At 39.4% G+C, this 22,200-nt stretch overlaps 1 protein-coding gene across 1 annotated transcript in view; it reads right to left on the reverse strand.

Moving 5' to 3' along the window:
- The window catches only part of CLSTN2 (calsyntenin 2), a 205,799-nt gene that overhangs the window by 60,901 nt on the left and 122,698 nt on the right, over nucleotides 1-22,200 (reverse strand). Inside the window, exons 3-5 of the mRNA XM_010405415.4 lie at nucleotides 14,340-14,535; nucleotides 12,526-12,734; nucleotides 6,178-6,327 (exon numbers count right to left, since the gene is read on the reverse strand). Of these exons, the coding sequence (XP_010403717.2) occupies nucleotides 6,178-6,327; nucleotides 12,526-12,734; nucleotides 14,340-14,535 (555 nt within the window). The remainder of the gene's footprint in view (nucleotides 1-6,177; nucleotides 6,328-12,525; nucleotides 12,735-14,339; nucleotides 14,536-22,200) is intronic.

Raw genomic sequence — 22,200 nt, forward strand, 5'->3', positions numbered from 1 at the left:
GCTTCTCAGATTCTAAAAGACAGACTCTGAAACACTGCATGGAGTAGTTATCCAAATCAATGAATTGACCGTGTCATAACTCGTGTGGAAAGTCTTCAATTTCTCAGCCCAAGGTCTAAGAATATGTGGAACTTTTTACATGCAAAGAAAAAAAAAATCATAAAGAAAAGCTTCAAACCTAACTGGATATCCTGTAGTGCTTTAAATTTTGGGCAGAGGAAATGTTAATGGAAAGATGCTGTCAGCTGCATCTCAGAGATAAGAAACTTCTCAATGAAATTATAATTTCCCCAGTAAAGCTCAAGAGGATCTTGCAGTGAAAATTCAAAAAAGAAAAGATTATTTTTGTCGTTGAAAATGCAGAAATATGAACAAAGGAGTTATCTTCCACAGAGGTCTATGGAAATAAGAATCTAGTTACATAAGTCTAAAATGAATGGGGGTTTTCTATCACTTAAGAATGGAAAGGACTGACTTCAGTATTTCAGTCCTCACAGATAAGCAGAACAGCCTGCAGAGAGGACAATAATGGGTTACTCTGAAAATGTGAAGTTCGTGGTACACAGGGAACTAACTGGTAATGATCCCTGTGAGTCTGCCTTGGGAGTGTTATTTGATATTTCCATTTGCAGTCTTGGCACAAGACCAGGACCACGTTAGTTACTGCTGCCAGTGAAGGGAAAAGAAAGCAGTGCCACACTAGAAGTCAATCTAGAAAGAGGATAGCCTAAGCATAGAATAAGGTGACCTTGAGAACTGGTGTTACAGAAATAGTGTTTAGCAGTAATGATAGAAATTCAGGAACTTCAGCAGACTGCTGAGAAATCAGTGAAAAACGACAAACGGAAAAAAGAGCTGATTTCCATTAAGACAAGAACAGCATTTCCACGAGCCACCAGTCTGATACAGCCAGGCAAAAGAAAGGCAGTCTTGGAATGTATAAAGCACTGTGTTTTCAGTAAGAAGCCATGGTAAAAAGAGACATGAAAGGACCTGGAGTGTGCAGGGAAGAAGTATATAGCTATAATGCAGACACAGAACTTACTGAGGGCATATCTTAAAAATTAGATTGGAACAGGCATGACTGCTTTCTCTGAATATGTCTGGTAGTCAAAGAAAAGTAAAAAAATGTTGATACAAGTACAAAAACAAATATGGACTTATGTAAATTTTAAGCTCAAAACTCCGTAGTGCTCAGGAGTTCAGTTAATTTTCAAATGTCTGGAGTGGTTATTTAAAGTGGGTTTTCTACTAAAACGGTGCCATTCAAGTTAACAGCTGAATAAGTAAGTATTTCATTCTGATTACCCTGGTTGAAGGATGTATGGCTAATGCATGCACAGCAGTGCCAAGTCTAGACTGGCATAAAGACTCCCTGCTTCACAATAAATTTCATTTATAAAAATATGGGTGAATATCTTACAGCTAAGACAACACAAGGATGGTGTTTTGAGCTGCTAGGTATGTGCACAAGTGAAATACAAGTTGATTTATGTTTAGTGCAGAAAAGATTTGGCCTTTTAAAATTGCTTCGGAAGACTGGGAATATTATTCTCATCAGCAAGGTTTCTGCACTTGACCACCCTCTTCCAAATAATCAATTGCCTTAGTACTCATATTCCTCCTTGTTAAAAGCACTGGCAGAATGAAAGCCAGTATGGTTTTGGTTTTCCTCAGTAATTGGATCTTAGTAGAAAGCCCCCATGAAAACCATTCTGAAGTCACTCAGCAGCTACTGCAAACAGCATCTCTGAGGAATGTTGACTCAGAAGCGATGTAAGATCACTCTGCTGCTGAAATAGCAGGTCCTGCCCTTCTCTGCACAAAAGAAGGATTTTATTTCAGCAGGAAGAGCAGGGTGATGTGACTGCACACAGCCTCTGAATAACTATTCAACCTTAAAAAGGTGGTAGGCATGTGCCTTTTGGTGGTAGCAAGGGCCCAGGTCACCTTAGTGAGCCCTACATGCCTTAGAAAAGAAATTATATGCAATATCTTTGATACATTAACTACCTTTATTAAATGTTTTTATACTCTATTAGGTGAATAAACAAAGAGAAGCTTGTATTTCAGAACTATTTTTAAGCCAAAACTATATGAAAGCAATTGAATTTTTCAGGACTATCTCTTTTAAGATGAATTTTTAAAGAACTTCAACCTCATTCTCTTTCTTGGGTAGTTGGGTGTGGATGCATATGGGTTCACAGACCGTGGAAGATAAATGTAAGAAATCTTTTCAGATTGGTAAAACACTTGAGGCTGGATGCTGTGAAATCCTGTTTTCTATTCAGAGTCCTAATCGTCTGTTAAACTGCAGGTTAGTCACCATTGCTTATGCAAGGGCATATGAAACTTGGCATAGAAAAAAAGTCTTCTTTCATGAGGGGAGACAAAGTAACTTTTGAGTTTTGGACTGTTGTCTTTGCTCCACACTCATCTCCCCAGAAGCACAGCCAGCCTCCCCTGTTGGTTTAAGGAGAGCAGAGTTCTCTGAAATTTTCCTGGGGTATTCAGCCAGTTGCTTTAGAGAAGCTTTTTTCTTTTAATAATGATTTTCTGTCTGAAATCAACTACATTTTAGGGAGCAACCTCACTTGTGGTTTAATTGCCAAAAATTGAGCAGACCTCTAACAGTCTCAAAACATATTTTTTAAGTTTGTGGGTTCATGATTCTGCCCTTTCTTTTTTGAGGCTAAACTCTTTTTCTCCCCACACAGTACATCACTCACGAGAGAGCCTGGTACAGGAATAATTGTTTTCAATTTTCTGCTATCTTGCATCTTTCAGCACATTATTTTATATTTCATTTCCATTTGTTATCCCACTATGGGGGAACAGTAACAGTTTTGTGAAAACTGTTCCTGGAAGTAGCAGAAATGTGACAAAAGGAGATTACAAGATCATAAATGAACTAAAGGAAACCTGGTTTAGATTGCAGGACATTTCACCTCATGCTGTTTAATGAAAATATTTTATGGATATTTAGTACTGTGTTGCCACAAGTCTGCCCACCCTGCTTTGAATAAGGAAGATGCAACTTTACAGAAATCAGTATTTGTGACATTAAAACAACTGCAGTGAAATGAACCACACTGCAAATGAATCCCCAGGAAAAAGTGTAGTGTGCACTTTGTGTCCGCAGAGCTGAAATCAGGCAGAGCCCTGGAGGGAGGGACAGAACCTGGGGAAGGTGTTGAAGATAACAGGGTTTTGCTTAGGATGGAAACCCCTTAATTTTGTTTAAAATGTTTTAAACCAAAAATCAAAATATCTTCAACTGCAGATCGAGCCATAATGATGTCAGGAGTACCATCATCATCCAGCTTTTCTTGGTAATGTAGTCCTTTACCTACCTAGCAGGACATGGTCACACCGTTGTTTGGAAATCAGGGACATGAAAACACAGCTGGCATGAAGAGATTTTGTAGCACAGCTATAGAAGTCATTTGACAAAACTCACTAATGAGAATTTCCAATTAAAATAACTGATTAGGAATTAATTCAGCTCATTGATTTATATTTTTAGCTTGCTCAGGACACAAGTAACACTCCAGAGTGGTCTGTTCAGAATAGTTTGATGTCAGCTCGGGTCAAGTTTGTTTCTAAAGTAGCCTCTTAATAGAGAGGAGGCTTGTTTGCTGAAAATGTCTGTGTGGGGATCTGGCTGCTTGTGTATTAATGTCCATCATCAGAGAGCAGGGAAGCAGCTCCTAGATTTAATGAAGTCTTCAATTCTATCAGCCCAAGGGAATATTGATTAAAGGAAAGCACCTTGGCTTGTGCAGCCTTATTTGCTCTGTCACATGTCAGTCACGTGCCGCTGGCCTCAAGAAACAGGAATAATCTTGAATTGTTTTACATAAGCCTGTTCTTCCCAGTCCCAGCCCTGCAGAGTGGAGGTTGTTTGAAGGGCATCTACACTGAATTTTGCTGCACTAAAAATTTTAATACTGAATTTGTGTTAGACTACTACTATCTCTATTCATGATAGTTACATAAACAAGTGCACAATATTTCAAATTACAAAAGCCATTAACTTTTAGGAACTAAGTGCCAATACCATAAATTGAAATTCCAAGTATTTGTTTGTTCAAGATAACACTGAAGAACAAGAAAAAAAAATCATGTATTTTAGCAACATCTCTATTATAACCAAAGACTCAGAATATTCCTCTTTTCTGTCAAAAACCTCCCATTATTTTACTTCCTGTAGTCATCCAATCTTTACAAATATAGCATTATTTCAAAGAAGATGGAGCAAACCTGCTGGCTGCCCCTTTGTGGGGAGGTCACAGAGCAACAGACACAGGGAAGAAAGAACACTCTAAATATCTTCTATTCTTAGTCTCCACATTTCCTCTTTAACTACTAGAAATACTCTTGGAAAGTTTTGCTTATTTGATCTTATTTTTTTCCCTAGAAACAGGTTATTTTTACAGATACTGGCTCAAACTGGAAAACAGCATCACCTACATGAATTTCTCCACCTTTAAAAATAAATAGGCATAAAAAAAGTCTCATTAAGAGAAATGTATAAATTTCTGGAAGTATTGTGTTGCAGCACATTTTCAAATTACAATTAATGACTTAGCAATTAAGAACTGAAGCCCTGTCTACCCAGCTATTTGCCTAAAGACCTTCTACCCTGAGTAGGAGACATCCCCTTGCACTTTGTGCTCCTTGACCTGGGCATGTACCAGTGAGGTGAAGCAGTCACGTGTTTGACAGATGGAACATACAAATAACATGAACAAAGCATAAAAAAAACCCCCTCAAACCCCAACCAAACCTGATGTGAGGTTTTTTCAATTACTTTTATTGGTTACCAAGTGTCTAAACCCACCTGACAGGACCAGTAATAACCATCTCTTCTATAACGGTTTGAACTACAAAGTAACTATGACAATAGTGGGAAATACAAACACACCATTACCACCTTTGCAAAACTTATTCAATCAATAAAATACCTAAATCAAAAAATTATAGCAATGAAAAAATATAATCAACAATTGCACCCATCTTAATACCAGTCCCAAGCTAATTTGGGGGTACTTAATTTATCTGAGATAACTCCATGAAATGGAAACAGAACATTTTTCCAGTGTAAAGAGACCATAATTAGTTTTATAGAATAAATCACTTGAACAGTAAGATCAGTTAGAAAATGTGGAAATAGTTCACAGGTATTGTGTACTTTTTTTAACAAAAATGGTATTCAAAGTACTTGGGTACTAGTACATCCCAAAAAACTGAAATGTGGCTCTGCTCCAAGTGAGGCCTGTGGAAATGGAATCCTGCTATTGCAGACATTTCATTACAAACTCCTCTAGACCAGGGCTTCTCATTTTACAAAGAAAACCTTTTTTTCTTCTAAATGCCAACCTGCAAATTTACCTTTAAGTACAACAGCCAAACTGATTTTTTTCTTTCTCAATCATTATGTTTAAAAATTACAGTTATGAAGGTCAAGTTAGTCCTGAATGACACCTGCATAATGTGGTCGCATCCTGTTGGTTTGTATATAATCCAGCCCAAATTTTCATCTTAATTCCTAATAATTAGTGGCGTATCTATCTTCCCAGTACATTGTCAGCTGGGGTTTTCTCCATTCCAGACAGAGTGTAGATCCTTACAGCCTTTTTAGAAAATCAATTCCTACTGAAATGTCTCAATATAAAGACAGGAATCAACTCTAAAAATGCTTATCACTCCCAGTGAGGGTGCCTTGGCTCCTGCATGCCGTGAAAGCCAATCCTGAACCTGGAACAAGATAACCTGAACAACTCCAGCTCACATGGCAAAAGTACCTTGCTATGGTAGCTTCAAAAGTGTTCTTTAAGGGAATAGTAGGAGAGTGGCAAATCAGCAGCATTTTTTTTATCCTTCCAGTATGTTCACTCTGACTCATAAAATAACTTACTAGAATTGAAATTTGTCTTATTTCTTTTTGTCTGGTCTGCTCTTTGTTCTGCCTAGAGAAGAAACATGGCAAATGGAAACAAATGTGGGATTATCATCCACTTTGTTAGCAGGCTTGGAATGAGGCATAAGAAATAGCAGCAGTTTTCCACACCCATGCAATAAGCACCCTACTTTCCTTACTGCGAGGTAGAGGGAAAACACCAAAGAAAAGAGATTTAAATAAAAAATTAAAATAGATAAGCTATTAAACCTTACCTTGCCAGCCTGGTTTGCACACTGGTTTGACATTAACTCGTACCAAGACATCTTCTGTTGCATGTTTCTGCCCACAGTCAAAAGCTGTCACCATTATCTCATACTGGTGCTGTTTATCATAGCTCAGTTTCTCAGTGTTCCTGATGTTACCTAGAGATTCAACACAAGAAAACATTCAGAGATTCATTCTTGGCTAAGCATACACAGACTGCAACATCTGGGTCCTGGTTCATCAAGTGCTTTGTGACTTTGGGCTCTTTAAAGCACATCGGACATCCACAGGCAGGACGGTTCTGAGGAATAGGAAGGATTTTCTTTCAATCCATCAGAGAAATAAGAAGACTGTAGGCAAATATAAGATGGGAGGGATATAATGTGGGCATAGCTATATGAGAAAACATCTGCTCAACAACACTTTCTAAAGTAAGATGGTAAAAGTAATTAGCAGTTACATCTTGACGCGTGAGGTATGAGTACCCTCATTTTCATATTTTCCACGATACACTGCTTTAAAAGCCATGTTCCTGAGATCCACTACTGAATCTAAGTATCTTCCTGTTTTCCCAAAAGCTATTACCCTTTAGATGAGAGACATTTTATAAATAGGAAAAGCCCCAGAATCACCTCCTGCATTACAGTGCTTAGCAGTATTTGATACGGCAGCAGAGTTATCACATGGAAAATAAAACCCAGCAACAACAGGGTTTATCTGCTGAACCTGACACACATATAAAGGTGACAAATTACCTGCTTCAAGAACAAAGACATCAGAACTTTCAGAAGGAAAGGGAAAGATCTTTCTCAGAGCAGTTCCTGCAGGACTAGGAGAGCACTGCGCAAAATGTATGGGTTTGCTATTAACAATTTCAGCATTTTAATTCTGTCCATTTCCACTGAAATTTACTTCTTGCACAAGCTGAAACTTCATTCTGTTTAATCCATTTCATGCTTTTGCTCAGGGCTGTTTGTTTTATCATCTCTTTGAATGAGGATTTTTGTTCTAGAATTCAAGAAACAGACGTACTCTGCAGCAATGCTCCACATAACTACTTTCTAACAAAGATCAGCAAAATCCAGTTGATTGTGCTAAATTTGAAATGGGCAGCCCCCAAATCCTAGAATTTAGTCAAATGCAGTCAACTGATCCCCACAGATACTGGCCAAAGTCTGTTTTGTCAGGCACAAAACGCTAGGCTTTGTTTGGGCGTTTGGGTTTCATTTTCTTTTTTCTTTTTGCTTAAATGAGTGAGAGATAGGAGAAAGCAGACAAATGCAACTTTTTAAAAGAAGTCTTTCACTAAAGCTCCATTAATTTGACAAGTGAAGACTTTTAGCAGGTGTCTCTCTGCTGCACACTCCTTATCTTGTCAGAGCCCACCACTTCTCTTTCTACTACTACTACATTAAAGCCAACTTTAGGAGTTTAAGTGAAACAGATGCAAAACTTTCCAGGTCAGGCCTGAAGAAAGGCTGCTTTTTGCATTTATCACCATCTTCAGGCTCAAAATTTGTAGCTTAAATAGACTCTTACATCTGCAGTTATAAGTCAGGCCCAATACCCCATTTACTGTTGACTCTGAGTCTCTCTCCCTCCCTTTCTGAGCCAGGCACAGAGGAGCACAAGCCCTTCTGACATTTTTATGTCTCAAAAGGAGAAACGAAATGAGCTGCTGAAGGCTAATATGGAAACAGGACAGTGTCCTGCAGCCTCTGGGGTTCTCTCTCCAGGGTACCTCATCTTGCCAGGCATTTTCAGGCCTGCCATGGACACAGCTCTTTCCTCCCCACAAGCAACTGCAACAACCACACCAACTACTTCATTGGGTTTTGAGTTAGTAATTGACAAAACAATCTAATCACCCATTTTACTATCTTGAGTTGCCTGATTAGTGGCTGCCTAAGAGATTTCATGAAAAACTGCCACTGTATATACTTCAGTACTGATTTTATGTCTGCTCAGTTCTTCTGTCCTTTCTGCATTATATTATTTCTTAAATTAATCTTTATATTTCCCTATTTGGTTCTCCTTGGTATTATTTTAGTCTGTGATTGGCAAAAAAAATTCTCAAGAAACCAAAAATTGTCCAAATCTTTGTTAGCAGATTGCTAGAATTTGTGTGGCAAATTAACTGTCCTACAAGATTTATAAATCATTACAACACATTTATATTTCATTAAATCTATCCTCCAAGATCTGCATTTCATTATGGCCATTTCAGATTTGGACTACAAAGATTTTAACTCTTAGGTGTTATTCTGGAAGGTCATTTGGATGACTTGCAGATGTTACCCAATAGCTTATTGATTTCCTAGTAATTTTTTTCTCTTATCTCTGACACTTTATGATTCTTTGGGTTTTATAATTTAATCAATACGATTAAAAAGTAGACACAGAAGGAAAGCACTATAAACACAGACTAATTAAATTTTTAGAGATGATAGTCTGAAAGTTTCTGTTTACATCTCACCCATAGACAAAAAAGTAACTAACAACATTAAAAAGAGAAAATTTTAATGGGAGAAGTAAGCACATTTCTACGCAGTTCAAAATTAGGCCGTAATTTTTTTTTCAGTCTTCCAAATATCTGCCTTTTCCTGGAAATACCCAAAGCTATAACAAATTTTCAAACAAAAAGCAGATAAGTGACTACAGGAATATAAAAAGTCCTTCCTGAGGACACAGACATTTACATCTCTGTTTCTTCAAGGTCAGTTTTAGGGATGGATGGATATAGACATCCCTCTTTTATGGCTCTTTCACCTTACTTTGGAGCAGTCACGAGAATGGGGAAAGACTTGACTGATTTTATATGGTAATTCCCTCCTAAATTCCACAGTTACTAAGTCCATTGAAGGGTTAGAATTTCTTCTTGTAAAAAAGATTCATTTTTAAATGATAATGGAAAGTATCTGTCACTTAATAAATATATAAATATCAAATGCAGACGCTCAGCTATAAAGTTTGGCTTTACTTTTCTGGCAACATGAAGTTTGCACAGCTCCTACCGCAGCTCTCAGTGCTGTAAAGGGGGACCTTGTGAGGTCCTGTCCTATCCAGGATGAAACCTACCGGCCCCTATCTCATCTTCACATTGACCAGTCTGAACACGTATTTGTGAAGTGCTCCCCAGAGGTGGGTGGCAAATAAGAGTCATCCCCATTTTAGGTGAGAGTAGGTCAGAGCTGTGACAGAATTTGTATCTATACCTGAGCTCTCTGATCATCTGACCATAATCCCTGACAAATACAGCACAAGATATGTCAATAGAAGTGGGTTTTGCTGGCATTACAACAGATCTGTGCATTGTGGTTTAATTTTTCTGTCACCTGAAAAAAGCAAACACAATATTGATACAGTAACTGACTTGATTTGGATTCTCTGCTAAGGAGAAAACGAGACTAATCTGAATGCAATAGTACTTTTAAAACATATTTTGCCTTATACATTTAATCACAGTCCTTTGCACAGCAAAGCATAAATTTGTCTTTTGCCTTTACTTGACTGTATTTTATGACTAAGAGTTCATTACCCTCCAAGTTGGGCTCATCATATACAAGAGTAAATTTTATTAGTGCTATAGTTTCAGAACACAAAGTAATTTTATTCACAAAGAAATTACATACCAAGGCCCAGAGCTCCCAAATGTAACTGTGAAGTTTTATATTACCTGCCCAAAGTGCCTACATTACAAGGACCTGTAGGAAATACCCCTGAGCTGATGCTGCTTCCTGTGCCCACCCACTCCTGCCTGCCATGGAGTGGGGATGAGGCAGTCTGTGCACCAACACGGCCTGCAGGGCTCTCTCTGCCTTTCTGCAAATGTTCCCCAATGCATAATACAATTTTTCAAGGCCAAAAAATGCTCCATGCATGGATCTAGGGACAAGAAATAAGTTTTACCTAACAAGACAATGACCTGCCAAAAGAAATAGAGCTGGTAGAATAGCTTCATCTTTTTACAGACCTATGTTTGGGGTTAGTTTCGTATGTTGGTCATGAAAAAATCCACCATCTGGGGCAGACAATGGCGTATTTTCTCACAATTCACCCCCACTTCCATCTTTTGGGGCCCCTGCAGTATTTAGATTTGATTTTAAGGTATCTGCTTATCCTCTTTCTGAGCAATGAAGCTCCACGTGTAGGTGACTGAAAAGCATAAAAAAATCACAACCTGCAGAAGATGCAAGAACCTAGATTTGTATTTCACAATGGCTAAAAAAACCTGTTAACAAAATCCTCATTAGCACAGTATTAACAGACAGTCCCAGGCATCTCATACATCTATTTTAACCATCCTATAGGGAACAAAAATGGGCATGTTTCCAAAGAATTTGCACCAGAGAAAGTTTATATCAGCTGCCACAGAGAGACATTCTCAGCAGTGAAATGTGTTGGAACTAAACAACATATTTCTGTCACAAAATAAAAGTGTAGCCATCTATTCTAACTCTGTCTCTAATCCCAGTGGGTTTAAGCAATTACCATTATCTTTAAAAATTGCAAATTAGACTGCAATTACTGTTGGTTGTGGCAGCACTGCTCTTTTAGTGAACAAATACATCAAAAATATTAATTGAATTCATGACCAAGAAACTGCAAGTATTACAACCTTATACCAATTATTCACTGCAGGCTTTAAAGTCATGTTTAAATCAATGATTTTCTCATTGCCTTTGCTGAAAAGCAGGTCCCAGGCACATGAGGACAAAGATATAACCAAGGATTCCTGACATTTCCCATGCTTTTGATCATGTTTTGACTGCAAAAAGACACGATCACTCCTGAGGCAGCTGCTCTGTGTGATAGGAGCTGAAAAGGCACAAGCAGTAGAAATGACTCCTCTGTATCACACCAATTTCAGGGTATTCTCTGTCGCTTATATCTGCCACAAACCTGGCAGGAAATTATGAAATAACCTGTGAATTCTGTAAGTACCCACCCCTCCATACAGGCAAGTCACGTGGACCTATGGAAAAAAAATTGATTCAGAGACGTAGAGAACTTTCTCTTATGACAACATGGGAAATCTCACAGTTAATAAAAACCCACAGAGAGGAAAAGCTTCTAGGGAACTGCTTCCAAATATCTACTTCCAAATGCCCACTTCCTGTAAAAAATCCTTTGTGCAGTTGTCTGGATTCTCAAGAATCCTCAGGATTACTGTGCCAGCTGCTCATTTACCCAAACACAAACATATTCCTCATGATTGCACTTCCTATACCATACCTTTGCTTCCCAGCGAGTGATAACGAGATGGATTTTTCCCCAAAGTCAGTACAATTTATTGATGTAACAGGTTATTGTCTTCTGATGCTCACCTGTGCATTGTGCAAGAGCTGCACAAATACAGATTAATAACTTTTGAACGGGGTAAAGAGATTTTATAAAACATCCCAACATGAAAATGACTGCTCAGAGAAAACTGTAGCTCCATGCATGCTTTCAATTTACAATTTGGCCAAAAACAAGATTTAACTTCCAAACTGAACTCTCCTCCTACAAACAGCATGGATTAAATGCTTCTGCTAGGGGAGATAAATCAGAGCACTGCTGGCTATGTACACAGGGTGTTTCTTCTGGGGAAAGTATTTTGTATTGTCGGAAGCAAGCAGAGAATGGGAGAAAGGATCTTCCGCACACTTTTCATGCAGCTCAGCCACCATTCCCAAACTCAGTTTCATGTTCTATGCTGTTCCAGGAAGCTGACATACAGGCCTACCAAGGTCAAAAACCACTGCATATGGAAAAATTAATATGGTTTATTATTTTCCCTAAAATATAAATTATATACCTTAGAAAGACATCTAAAAACAACAAACAAATTTTAAAATTCTACTAATTCTCCAAAGCACATTTTCTTCCATGCTGCAGAATAATGGATCCACTTCAGGAAGCACCACAAGTGGGCAGGTCTGTGGACCTGTGATCCTAAAAGTTTTATCAATACACATATGCAGAATATTGTATATTCAGGCTCTGCTTCAGGAAGTTCAGGGGAATGGGACTAGCTGTAATCCAGTGAATAAACCCTGCATTAGGGAATACATGCTGCATTGGGGAATGCCATCACTTGGATGGGAAACAGGATCTGAGACAATTAGGAGAATGGACTGAGTGACCAAGAATCATGTCACCTGATCTGGTGCCTTAATTTCCACAGGAAATTACTGCATCGCTGTCTGCCCCAGTCTAAGACAAAAGGGATGGAATTCCTCAGTATAAGGATGCCTCCGTTCTCAGAGATGAGAACAGGATTTCTCTCTGGAGTTCACTCTCCAGCCAGGTGATCAGCTCGTCCCAACAGGCACTGACACCCCTGCAGACAGCCCTGCTGTGCCAGCACTCACCGTTCCTGTCGATGGCAAAGGGCACATCTGCTGTGACAATCTCGTAATTGCAGATCTGGCTGTACTGGGGGGAGCAGTCCTCGTCTATGGCTTCCACCTGCAGGATGCTGTCGTAGATCTTCCCCTCTGTCACAGTGGCCTTGTACACGCTCTCCTTGAACGCTGGGGAGAACTCATTGACATCCTTTACCTGGATATGGACCACTGCCCTAAAATAGGCACACAAAAGATCAAAAAGAAAAATTAGTTTATCGTGACACCTCACTAACAGTTTCTTTTTAAAACACTTGAAAAGACTAACAAAACATATCTAGAAGACTATATAAGCCCCTATTAAAATGAGATATTACTGAGTTTTTATGTTTAATTTGCCTAATTTAGTATCTTAATGTGGCACTAGGTAAAAGTCTATTACCCTGGCTTATAGGGAGAGGGTTTCACAGTGCTCCCTTTTAAAATCTGCCCCTAAAACTGAACCCCAGCAGAAAGCCAATGATATCATTACAGGGTAAAATAAGCAAAGAGAGAGGAAAAAAAATCACAGTAGTCTTACATATGCACCTAAAAATGATCAGTTTACAAACATTCTTCCATATTACATAAGGCTCTCGCCTTCTGCTGATGATAATTATCTAATCCTTCAATTAGTTACAACACTGTACATACAACCCATCAAGGCCCTTAGTGAGCAAACTCTAAAGGCCTTGCTGTTGGAAGGATTTGCTTGCTGTTTGGTTTGATAGGCAGGGGAACAGAGGGACACAGAAGGGATGTTCTAGAGCAATGGCAGAGCCACAGTAAACGTTGGGACCCCAGACAGCGTGGCTCTGTGTGTGTGTGCTACCAGACAAAGTCTGGTGGCAGTGGGCCACATTTCATTTAGTCAAGATTAAACTAAAATTTTCCACAAGTGGATTTCTACCAGATTGTTACTGACAGGAGAGGGGGGAACGTACTAAAATTTGGTATTGTGAAGCAAAACCTGTTTCTGTGATTTGATGGTTATCTGCTATTGCAGGCTTCCTCCTAAATCTGTATTCTTTTTAAATATCCTGAAAACTTCAGCATGCATTATAGACCTAATTAAATCTTTAATTGTCATGTGTCCTGGGTGAGCAAAAGGAAGAATGATTACTATAAATCATTTCTTATAATGGCTCTCAGCAAAACGAACAATTTGTAGAGCACTTACACATCTACGTGAGTTAAATTCATCTTTAATGACAAATAGTCTGGAGCTTAGTTTCATGAATTTAAAGGGAAAAAAGGCACTGTACCACCTAAGCTTATGCAGGGAATTGGCTCCATGGTAAAAAGTACCACCTTCTGACCTTCAATAGACTCCTCTTCAGAGGATTTTAGTTCCTCTGAGACTCGCTGTCCAAAAGCTGAGGTCAGAGACTCTCTGTTCAAACGTGACACTACTCAGCATGTGACATAAATATACTAAAAAAATGGGATGATTCCTCTTTTCTTACCATTTGAAATGAGATGAACAGAGAGAAAACCTATTTAAAAATTGTGACTATCAATTGAAAGCCAGCTTCTATGACCTGGATGTATTCAACGTGAAAGCAAGAATGGAAAATATAAACCAAAACTGAGATGCATTTACCCAGTTGAACAGGGATCCTGTCAAAAGCTTTAACTGAAGCAAACAAAAAGGAATATATTTTCTAATAGGAAAAAGGAATGAAAAAATGGGTAGAATATTGCAACAATGGTTCATCTTATTTGCTTTCTACCTGACAATAATATAATGTAGAGTGAATGTATGCCAAAGCAAAAAAATACTTCTCCTCATTTTCACCTACTTGTGAGATTTCTTCCAGTTTGTTCCACCTGGTCCCGATCCACAGTCATAGGCCTGGATGATGAATGTGTATTCCTTCTGCAGTTCACAGTCAATCGGACTCTTTGCTCGAAGCCGACCTTCTCCAGATGTCTTGTTCAGCACAACAGCCTCGAAGGGCATTTCTTGCCCATGGATTTTAAAAGCACATATTTCACCTGTGAGGAACAGCACAAAGCAATCATAACTGGGGGGGGTCTAAGTCTTATGCACTGGAGTGACACCTACAAAGTTCATTTGTATTTCACCTGCTGTTACAGAGGGGGGACATACAGACTCAGGCAGCAGGTCATTATGCATCCAAAAGGGCCATTAAGCAGGTGCTTGTGCAGTGGGATGCGCTGAGTGCAGCTCCAGGCACACACCTCCCTCTTCCTCTGTCAGTACTAAATGGTTTCTGAAAGCCCCAGAGGCCATCCCATATGGTACCAACAGCAATGCTACGCTAAGTTATTTTTGAGCTGAATTAAGAGACTGTATTTATTTAAAGAAAATAGCAAAAAGAAAAATAGATAATACTTCAGAGGTGGTCTTTTTTTAACTGCTGTTGTTCCTTGAGCCACTTGAGCTGCCAGGTGGTAGCAGATGTGCAGATTCTTGCAGTTTAGTTTCCCAACAGTGGAAAATCTAATGGTGCAGAACATGGGCACATTCAAAATACATCCTGCTTTATTTACAGACATACATCATCTTTGGAACAGAAGTAGTTGAAGGAACACAGACGAGTGTCCCTTTTGGACATCTCAGTCACCCACCCACATTCACACTCTCATACATGAATGCCTTCTTGGCAGTAGCTCACTCTGCCTCCAAACTGTTTCCTAATATAATAGATCCATAGCATCTCTCAGAGGAGTACTATAGACCAAAACAGATGATATAGCAAGGACTAAAAAAAATTGATTTGGTCACAAAAGACAACATAAAGAATCTTGTGAGAATATGAGTCTGGAAAGGGAAAAAAGACACAGTTTCTGGTGTTCCTTTTTTTATCCATCATACTGATAGCAAGGATGCACACCGAATTCATTTTTAACCATTCCAGAATCCAACTTTAAAAATGAAATATTTATACAAAGACCAATGTGACTTAAATATTTTTATGACACATTAAACACATGCTCTTTTATGAGCAAGTCAGTCTCGGGACATGCATTATAGATTCAAAGCGGTCTCCCACTCACATAATCCTTTTCCATTTATTTCCAATTTACAGTTGCAGCCTTTTGGAAATCTCCTTGCCAATCATAGCTGAGCCGAGTGCCAAATTCTAAATTAACTCTGAATCTATGACCTCTGATTCAGGCCTGGCTCCTCTTTCTCTAGTACAACATATTGTTTATTTTTACAAAAGAGAGCAGACAGCGAGTTTATAAAAAGTGCTGAGGCTCATAATTCCTATTATGTGTGAAAAATAAAAAATGGCAAGGGTGCATGTGCAGGGAGGGTGGGGATTAGGTACACTGAGGTAGAAACACAGGATTTTTAGAATATTCCCTCAACTATCATCACACAGGCTTCCCTTTATGACCACAGGAGCCGAAGCTTTGCTCAGCTACATCCACTGGCATTTAGGCAGACAAATCCCACACTTGAAAATTGCAATCAATCCTACAAATGTCTTTATAGGACCAGCACGCAGTTGTTTTGGTAATTATGAGGCTCTGAAAACGTCCAAAAAGCATTTGCTTGGACATTTTCCTGCTGCACCCCCTCCCTCCAGGGGTGTGAAAGGGCCATGGAGTTTCCCAGGACAAAGCTGTGCTCTTTTCCAATCACTCCGCTGTTCACCCTCAACGAACTCAGATATTTGGGCTACAGAAGAAGCAATGGACTTTACCCCGAGAATCAGATTTTGAAAAAGACTAACACTTTGCACATCCATAAAAGCAGGCTGCACAATGGTAATGAACTGTGCACAGGGACCAAAGCATGAGATTAAGAGAAGGCTGAAGTGAAGCAGCTTGTTCAGCTTTAACCATGGGCACTGTTCACTGAGTTTGTATCCCACTGCTGTCAAACACAACCTTTGATAAAAATTATTCTAATTTCCTTGTAACTTCAAAACAAAACAAAACATTCATCTAAAATGATATTGTGTATTTCAGTGTTATTTTAATTGAATACAAAATAAGCCAGTGCAAACATGGGAAGTCTAATGGAAAATACTGTTTGTTATGTTCTGTGAAGACTGGCCTTCATAGTTTCTTAATGAAGGTTTCCTGAGATGCACAATCCATCAACAGAAATCCTAACTTCTGTGGTTTGTGTTTATTATTTTATTGATCCACTGTTTGATTGCAAACCATACAGCATTTGCAGACATCCAAGCTACCGTTCTTAAAAAACAGAAATAGCTCTGGGCAGAAAAAAGTTCTCTCAGCCCTTATCTAAATATTTATCATTTTTTCCTCTCCAAAGGCAGAGCCCTAATGCAAAGCAATCATAGAAGCAGCACATGTTCCAATTAGTTCTCATCACATATTTTAGAAGTCTCTATATCCCGCTCCTATGCGAGATGCTCCAGCTTTGAATATAACTCTAATTTTGTCTCCATATTCCCATTTGCCAAAGATAAAATAATGACAGGTGCCTGGATACGGTGAGATATTTGTAAACACACACCAAAAAACCCCACACTGACTTCCAGAATGTGGCTACAGAAACCTACTTATATGAAAACAACTGCAAATGTTTTTAAAAACTGGATAAGAATTTTTTTCAAAAAAAGGGCTCTACTGCTGTTTCCAAAGAAATTAGTTAACACTGTGGAAAATTAAAATGTATAGGCTCATGATGTTTTTTAAAAGGTGTCTTAAGAGCTGTATTGCAAGTGGAAATGATAACAGAGTTGTAAGAGCTGTAACAAAGCAGAAAATTAAGTAAGGTCCACTGCCAGACACACACCCATTGACAGATATATGGAACGACTATTACTAACCATTACAAATAGTGTCTTTAAAATGTAACAGATACTATTTCTCATTAATAAATAGAGCTACAGGACTTTATTTCAACCCAGCTGAGCTAACCTCAGACCTACATGATGCCAATGGGAATTGTGCCAAGCTTGGGTAAGTATGGTTTTGTAACTCATTGGAGGAAAAGGAGACAGAGTTTCTCTCCTACTCAGACTCACCACTGAAGCTGCAGGACCTTGGCACCACCTTCCCCCCTTCTCCTTTGCAAGGCTGAAATGATGAGAGTACAAATCGGGACATTGTTTTTCTCCCAACAGACAACCCAGCAAAATTCTGTGCTTTTTTCTTCATTTCATTTGAATGGGTTGGGGAGCAGGTGGATATAGGATTTTGTGACCATGGAAGCAGTAGTAGCACTGAATTGCTAAAAAAAGGATAAGTTGGTGACACCATGCAAAGGTAGAAGCACATTCATGAGATGCTATAGCAACTTCCAGGGCAGAGGGGAAAACATCTCTTCTCCCAGGCCAGGATGCACATCCTGCAGGCTTCCAGTTGAACTCTGCTGAGAGTTTCACTTTAATGCATATTTTAACTAAACTCTGGACACGTTTTTTCTTCAAATCATTCAGACTAGCATTAGCCATAAGCACCTATTAATTTTGAAGTTTACATTCTTGTAATTTTGAAAGCCTTGGTAGAGATCCATATGTTACTACTGCAGGGATAACAAGGACATAATTTTCTCTGTAAAAATTGCAATAGCCTGAAAAAAAGCTACTGATGGTTCATAATTTCTGAAACATAACCAACAAATTTATCCACTGTTTGGAAATTGATAAAGACAATGTTTCACATTCAGTTACATTTACATGCAAAATTTAGTGATTATAATCCTTAATCAATAAAACTGTATTACAAATTACTGCCTTTTATATGAAACACCAAATTCATAGAAATAATAATCCTCAATGTTACTTCTTTAATAACTACACAGCCTCACTCACTTGAAATCAATTTCAGACGTTATTAGAAAACACTGCATGCTTATTTGGCCTTTCACAGCTCCCTTTGCTACTTCCTCAGCCCTCACTACACCAAGAATACTGAAGACTTCAGATGGAAAGCTGGGATCTCTAATATTTCATCACCGTCATCAATAGTTAAAAAAAGGCAGCAGTTGTATGTGAATCAGGAATCACCAAATGCTGTTTCACTTGGTTGGCTGAGGTTCAGCAACGTCAAGTGCTGGGCCACCACAACCCTGCAGTGCTCCAAGCTGGGGCAGAGTGGCCGGAAAGTGCCCAGCAGAAAAGGACCTGGGGGTGCCAGTCAACAGTGGCTAAACAGGACCCGGCTGTGCCCAGGTGGCCCAAAAGGCCAGTGGCACTTGGCTTGTGTCAGCAATGGTGTGGCAAATAGGACCAGGGCAGTGATTGTCCCCCTGTACTCAGCACTGGTGAGGCCACACATCAAATACTGTGCCCAGTTCTGGGTCCCCCACTGCAAGAAAGACATTCCCCAGAGAGGGGAGTGGAGCTGGGGAAGGGTCCGGAGCACGAGTCTGATGAGGAGCAGCTGACGGAGCTGGGGGGGCTCAGCCTGCAGAAAAGGAGGATCACGGGAGACCTCATTGCTATCTAATTCTCCCTGAGAGGAGGCTGTAGTGGGATGGCAGTCAGTCTCTTCTCCAAGGTAAAAAGTGATAGGGCAAAGTAAACGGCCTCAAGTTGCACCAGGGCAGGTTTAGATTGGATGTTAGGAAAAATGTTCCCACCAGAAGTGTGGGTCAGGCACTGGCACAGGCTGCCCAGGCCAGTGGTGGCATCACCATCCCTGGAGGTATTCAAAAGACATGGAAACGTGGCACTCAGGGATGTGGGTTAGTGATGGGCTTGGAAGTGCTGGGTTAATGCTGGGCTCAATGATTTTCAAGGTCGTTCCAACCTTAGTGATAATTGCATGCTTAGGCAATCCCATGATTCCTTACGGAACAGAGCTTACAATGTCGTGTCCAGAACACATCTGGGTGGTGATGTACTCACATGCATTCGTTCCTGAAACCATTCGTTAACTTCAACTACATTTTAAAGAGATGAATTGTTTCCCTCAAGTGCTATGAAATGATGCAGCTCCACAATACAGAGATGCTACAGAAAAAGCATAGGGGTGACAAAGAGGTCACATCTCACTGAACAGCAAACAGAACACACGAAAGTGTTCTAAAAGCTCAACAAGAAGAAAAGCTGCAATTCTATCTTGTACCTTTTCAGTAGCAGTAAATCAAACGTGAAGCTCAAACGTCTAGGAAAGCAGGCTTCATTAGTTTGCTGCTGACAAAATCACTCCTTTACACTCCTATCCTGTTCTAATTTTATTACTCTCTAGCCTTTTATTACACTTCCATGTGTGTTTTTCTCTGACATGCAAATCAACATAGATAATCCTTCATTTAAAATTAAGGTTGCCGTTTTATACTTCCTGAGGTAAGCACAGAGTCCCTGGAAGATCCCAAAGTGCCTAAGAATCAAAGCCCCAGGACCACATGGCAAATCCAGTCCCACCTTGAAGGAGGCAAAACCCCTGCTCAGGACAGATGCGTATCAAGTTTTGATTCAAAGGACAGACAGAAATGCCACGATCAAGGTGTTACAGTGACCTCTAAAGCTTTGCACACGAATGACAGTAACACTGCTTTTTCCTTAGGCATGTCTTTCAAGAACTTAATTCAGCTCCATGGATCCATCAAGTCAGAGGTATCTGACAGCCACCACACTAATGAATCTTCTTCGTGTACTACATGCCACCAGTAGGCTTCCAAGAATTTTATGTAACATGTGGATTTGCTTGTGGCATGACTTTCCTCTTGTTCTAACTAAAAGTTTGTCAACAAAATTGAAGTACTGTCAGTATGAATCAAATTTGAATCTTTAAGGCTTTACATGTGGATGGAAATCCAAACAAAGGCATGCTGTTCTTGGAAAATTTATCAGCAAAGATCTCTCCTGGCAGTTGGATGGACACCTGAAAATAAGCACCACAGCTGGGACACTGCTCAATTTGCTGTTTTCTCAGAAACACAGCACTGAACCACGGCATGCTGTCAATGTCAGATTTACCAATAACTTTTTTAGGGGTTGCTGTTTCTCTGGGTTTTTTTTAATCCAGCCTTCCACAATAACAGCTGTATACAAGTTTCTCTGCTGGAATCCTGCAAATACCTCCTACAGTGCAGAGCTGGTGACCTTTTGAGTGACTCTCACTGGGAAGGTTTACAGCTTTGACGAGTTTTTCTATCACAGGCTGTAGCTACTGTTTAAATAATTACAGAATGCAGAAGGTTATGTTTTGAAGGAGGAAAGGGCAGTTTTTTGGGAAAGGGAGGCAAAATAATAATTAGAAATGTAAAATATCTGTAAGGATAGGGAAAAAAAAATAAGGTAGTAACTACTGCATATGCTTTTCCAGCTCAGTTAAGTCCATGCTATTAAACTCATACTGAAATACTAAATTCCAGGAAGCAATACTGAAATCATGAACAGAGGGAGGTATTCATGCCTTAACATAACACCAAAATTTATTATTTCCTCATATCTAATTTTATGGGCAACACGCTCTGCAAAGCAAGAGCATAAATCCACTGCTACCCTTCCTGTTCCATGGATTTGAAACTGGAAGAGGGGGAAACTGCACTTGCACTTCAAGTAATTCATTGTTGCCATAAGCTCACATCAAATGAACCAGGCTTCATCCTTCCACTGAAGAAGGGACCAATTGCTCAGGATAAAAAGATACTTCTGTGGGCAGCATAAAAGCAGCAGTGATATCTGGGTTTCCTCCTGGCTCCACAATAAGTTTCCCTACTCTACAATTTTGTTTACGTAAATCTTGCTTAAAAAGTGTGATTTTTCTGGACAAACTGTGATTCTAGTGAGATATCTGACCACACTGCTCTGTTGGAATCCCCCATTGCTGAGATGCACAACACGTCCCACTCAGGTCTGCACTCCACCTCAAATGAGGGAGAACTGATAGATGTTTATCTGAAAACTGCAATAAACACTGAGGTGGATTAGAAAAATACGTAACAAGGAGATAAATGTTTGTGCACATAAAGATGTGCTTAATTAACTACTGACTGTGCCTTTCGCAAACACCTTCTATAGAAATATAAAATATTGTTATTCCTTCCTCCCAGCAATCAAACCCTTACCAAATTAACACTCTATTGCAAATAATTTCAAACACTTCTTAATCTTTTATTCTTTCTGAAATCTGCAAGATTCAAGGGAAAAAAAAAAGCAAGAAAGTGTGATTTTAAGAACAGTACCAAAAAAGTATAGTTTTATAATCAATGTGTGGAGCTCCACGCCCACCTGCACCAATGGAAGGCTTTTGTCAGCCTCAAGTGTCGTGTTTGGAAGTATCCCATGGATTCAGGAGTGCATCCGGTGTCACACAACCATGCACTCAGCACACAGGTACAGCTGTTCCATTTAGTTACAGTGCTGTAGGGCACAGTACAGTCTCTTCAAGAGTTACATGAGTATCCCTAAGAAATATTTGCCTTGGCATTTTTTAGAATACCACATTATAATAAACTATTTGAAAAATTAATCCTGCAACCATGTAATTAAGCCTGTGGAAAAAGCACATTAATAAAAGGAACTTTATCCTCCAGGAGCCAAGTGAAGCATAATGACACAGCTCCCAACTGGGTCATTTTCTGCTCTACTTTTTCACAGGTGTCAATAACAATCACAAACACCTCTGGGTCGTTTTCTTCACACATAGCCTGCATTCTTTGGGTAGTGCTCACTTGAGGCTGCAATGTTTGCTATTTTAACTGCAGCTTTCCTGCTGCTGCAGCAGATCAAACACCACACTTTGCTTCAGACACTT

Source organism: Corvus cornix, chromosome 9, assembly GCF_000738735.6.
Source record: "Corvus cornix cornix isolate S_Up_H32 chromosome 9, ASM73873v5, whole genome shotgun sequence".
NCBI lineage: Eukaryota > Metazoa > Chordata > Aves > Passeriformes > Corvidae > Corvus > Corvus cornix.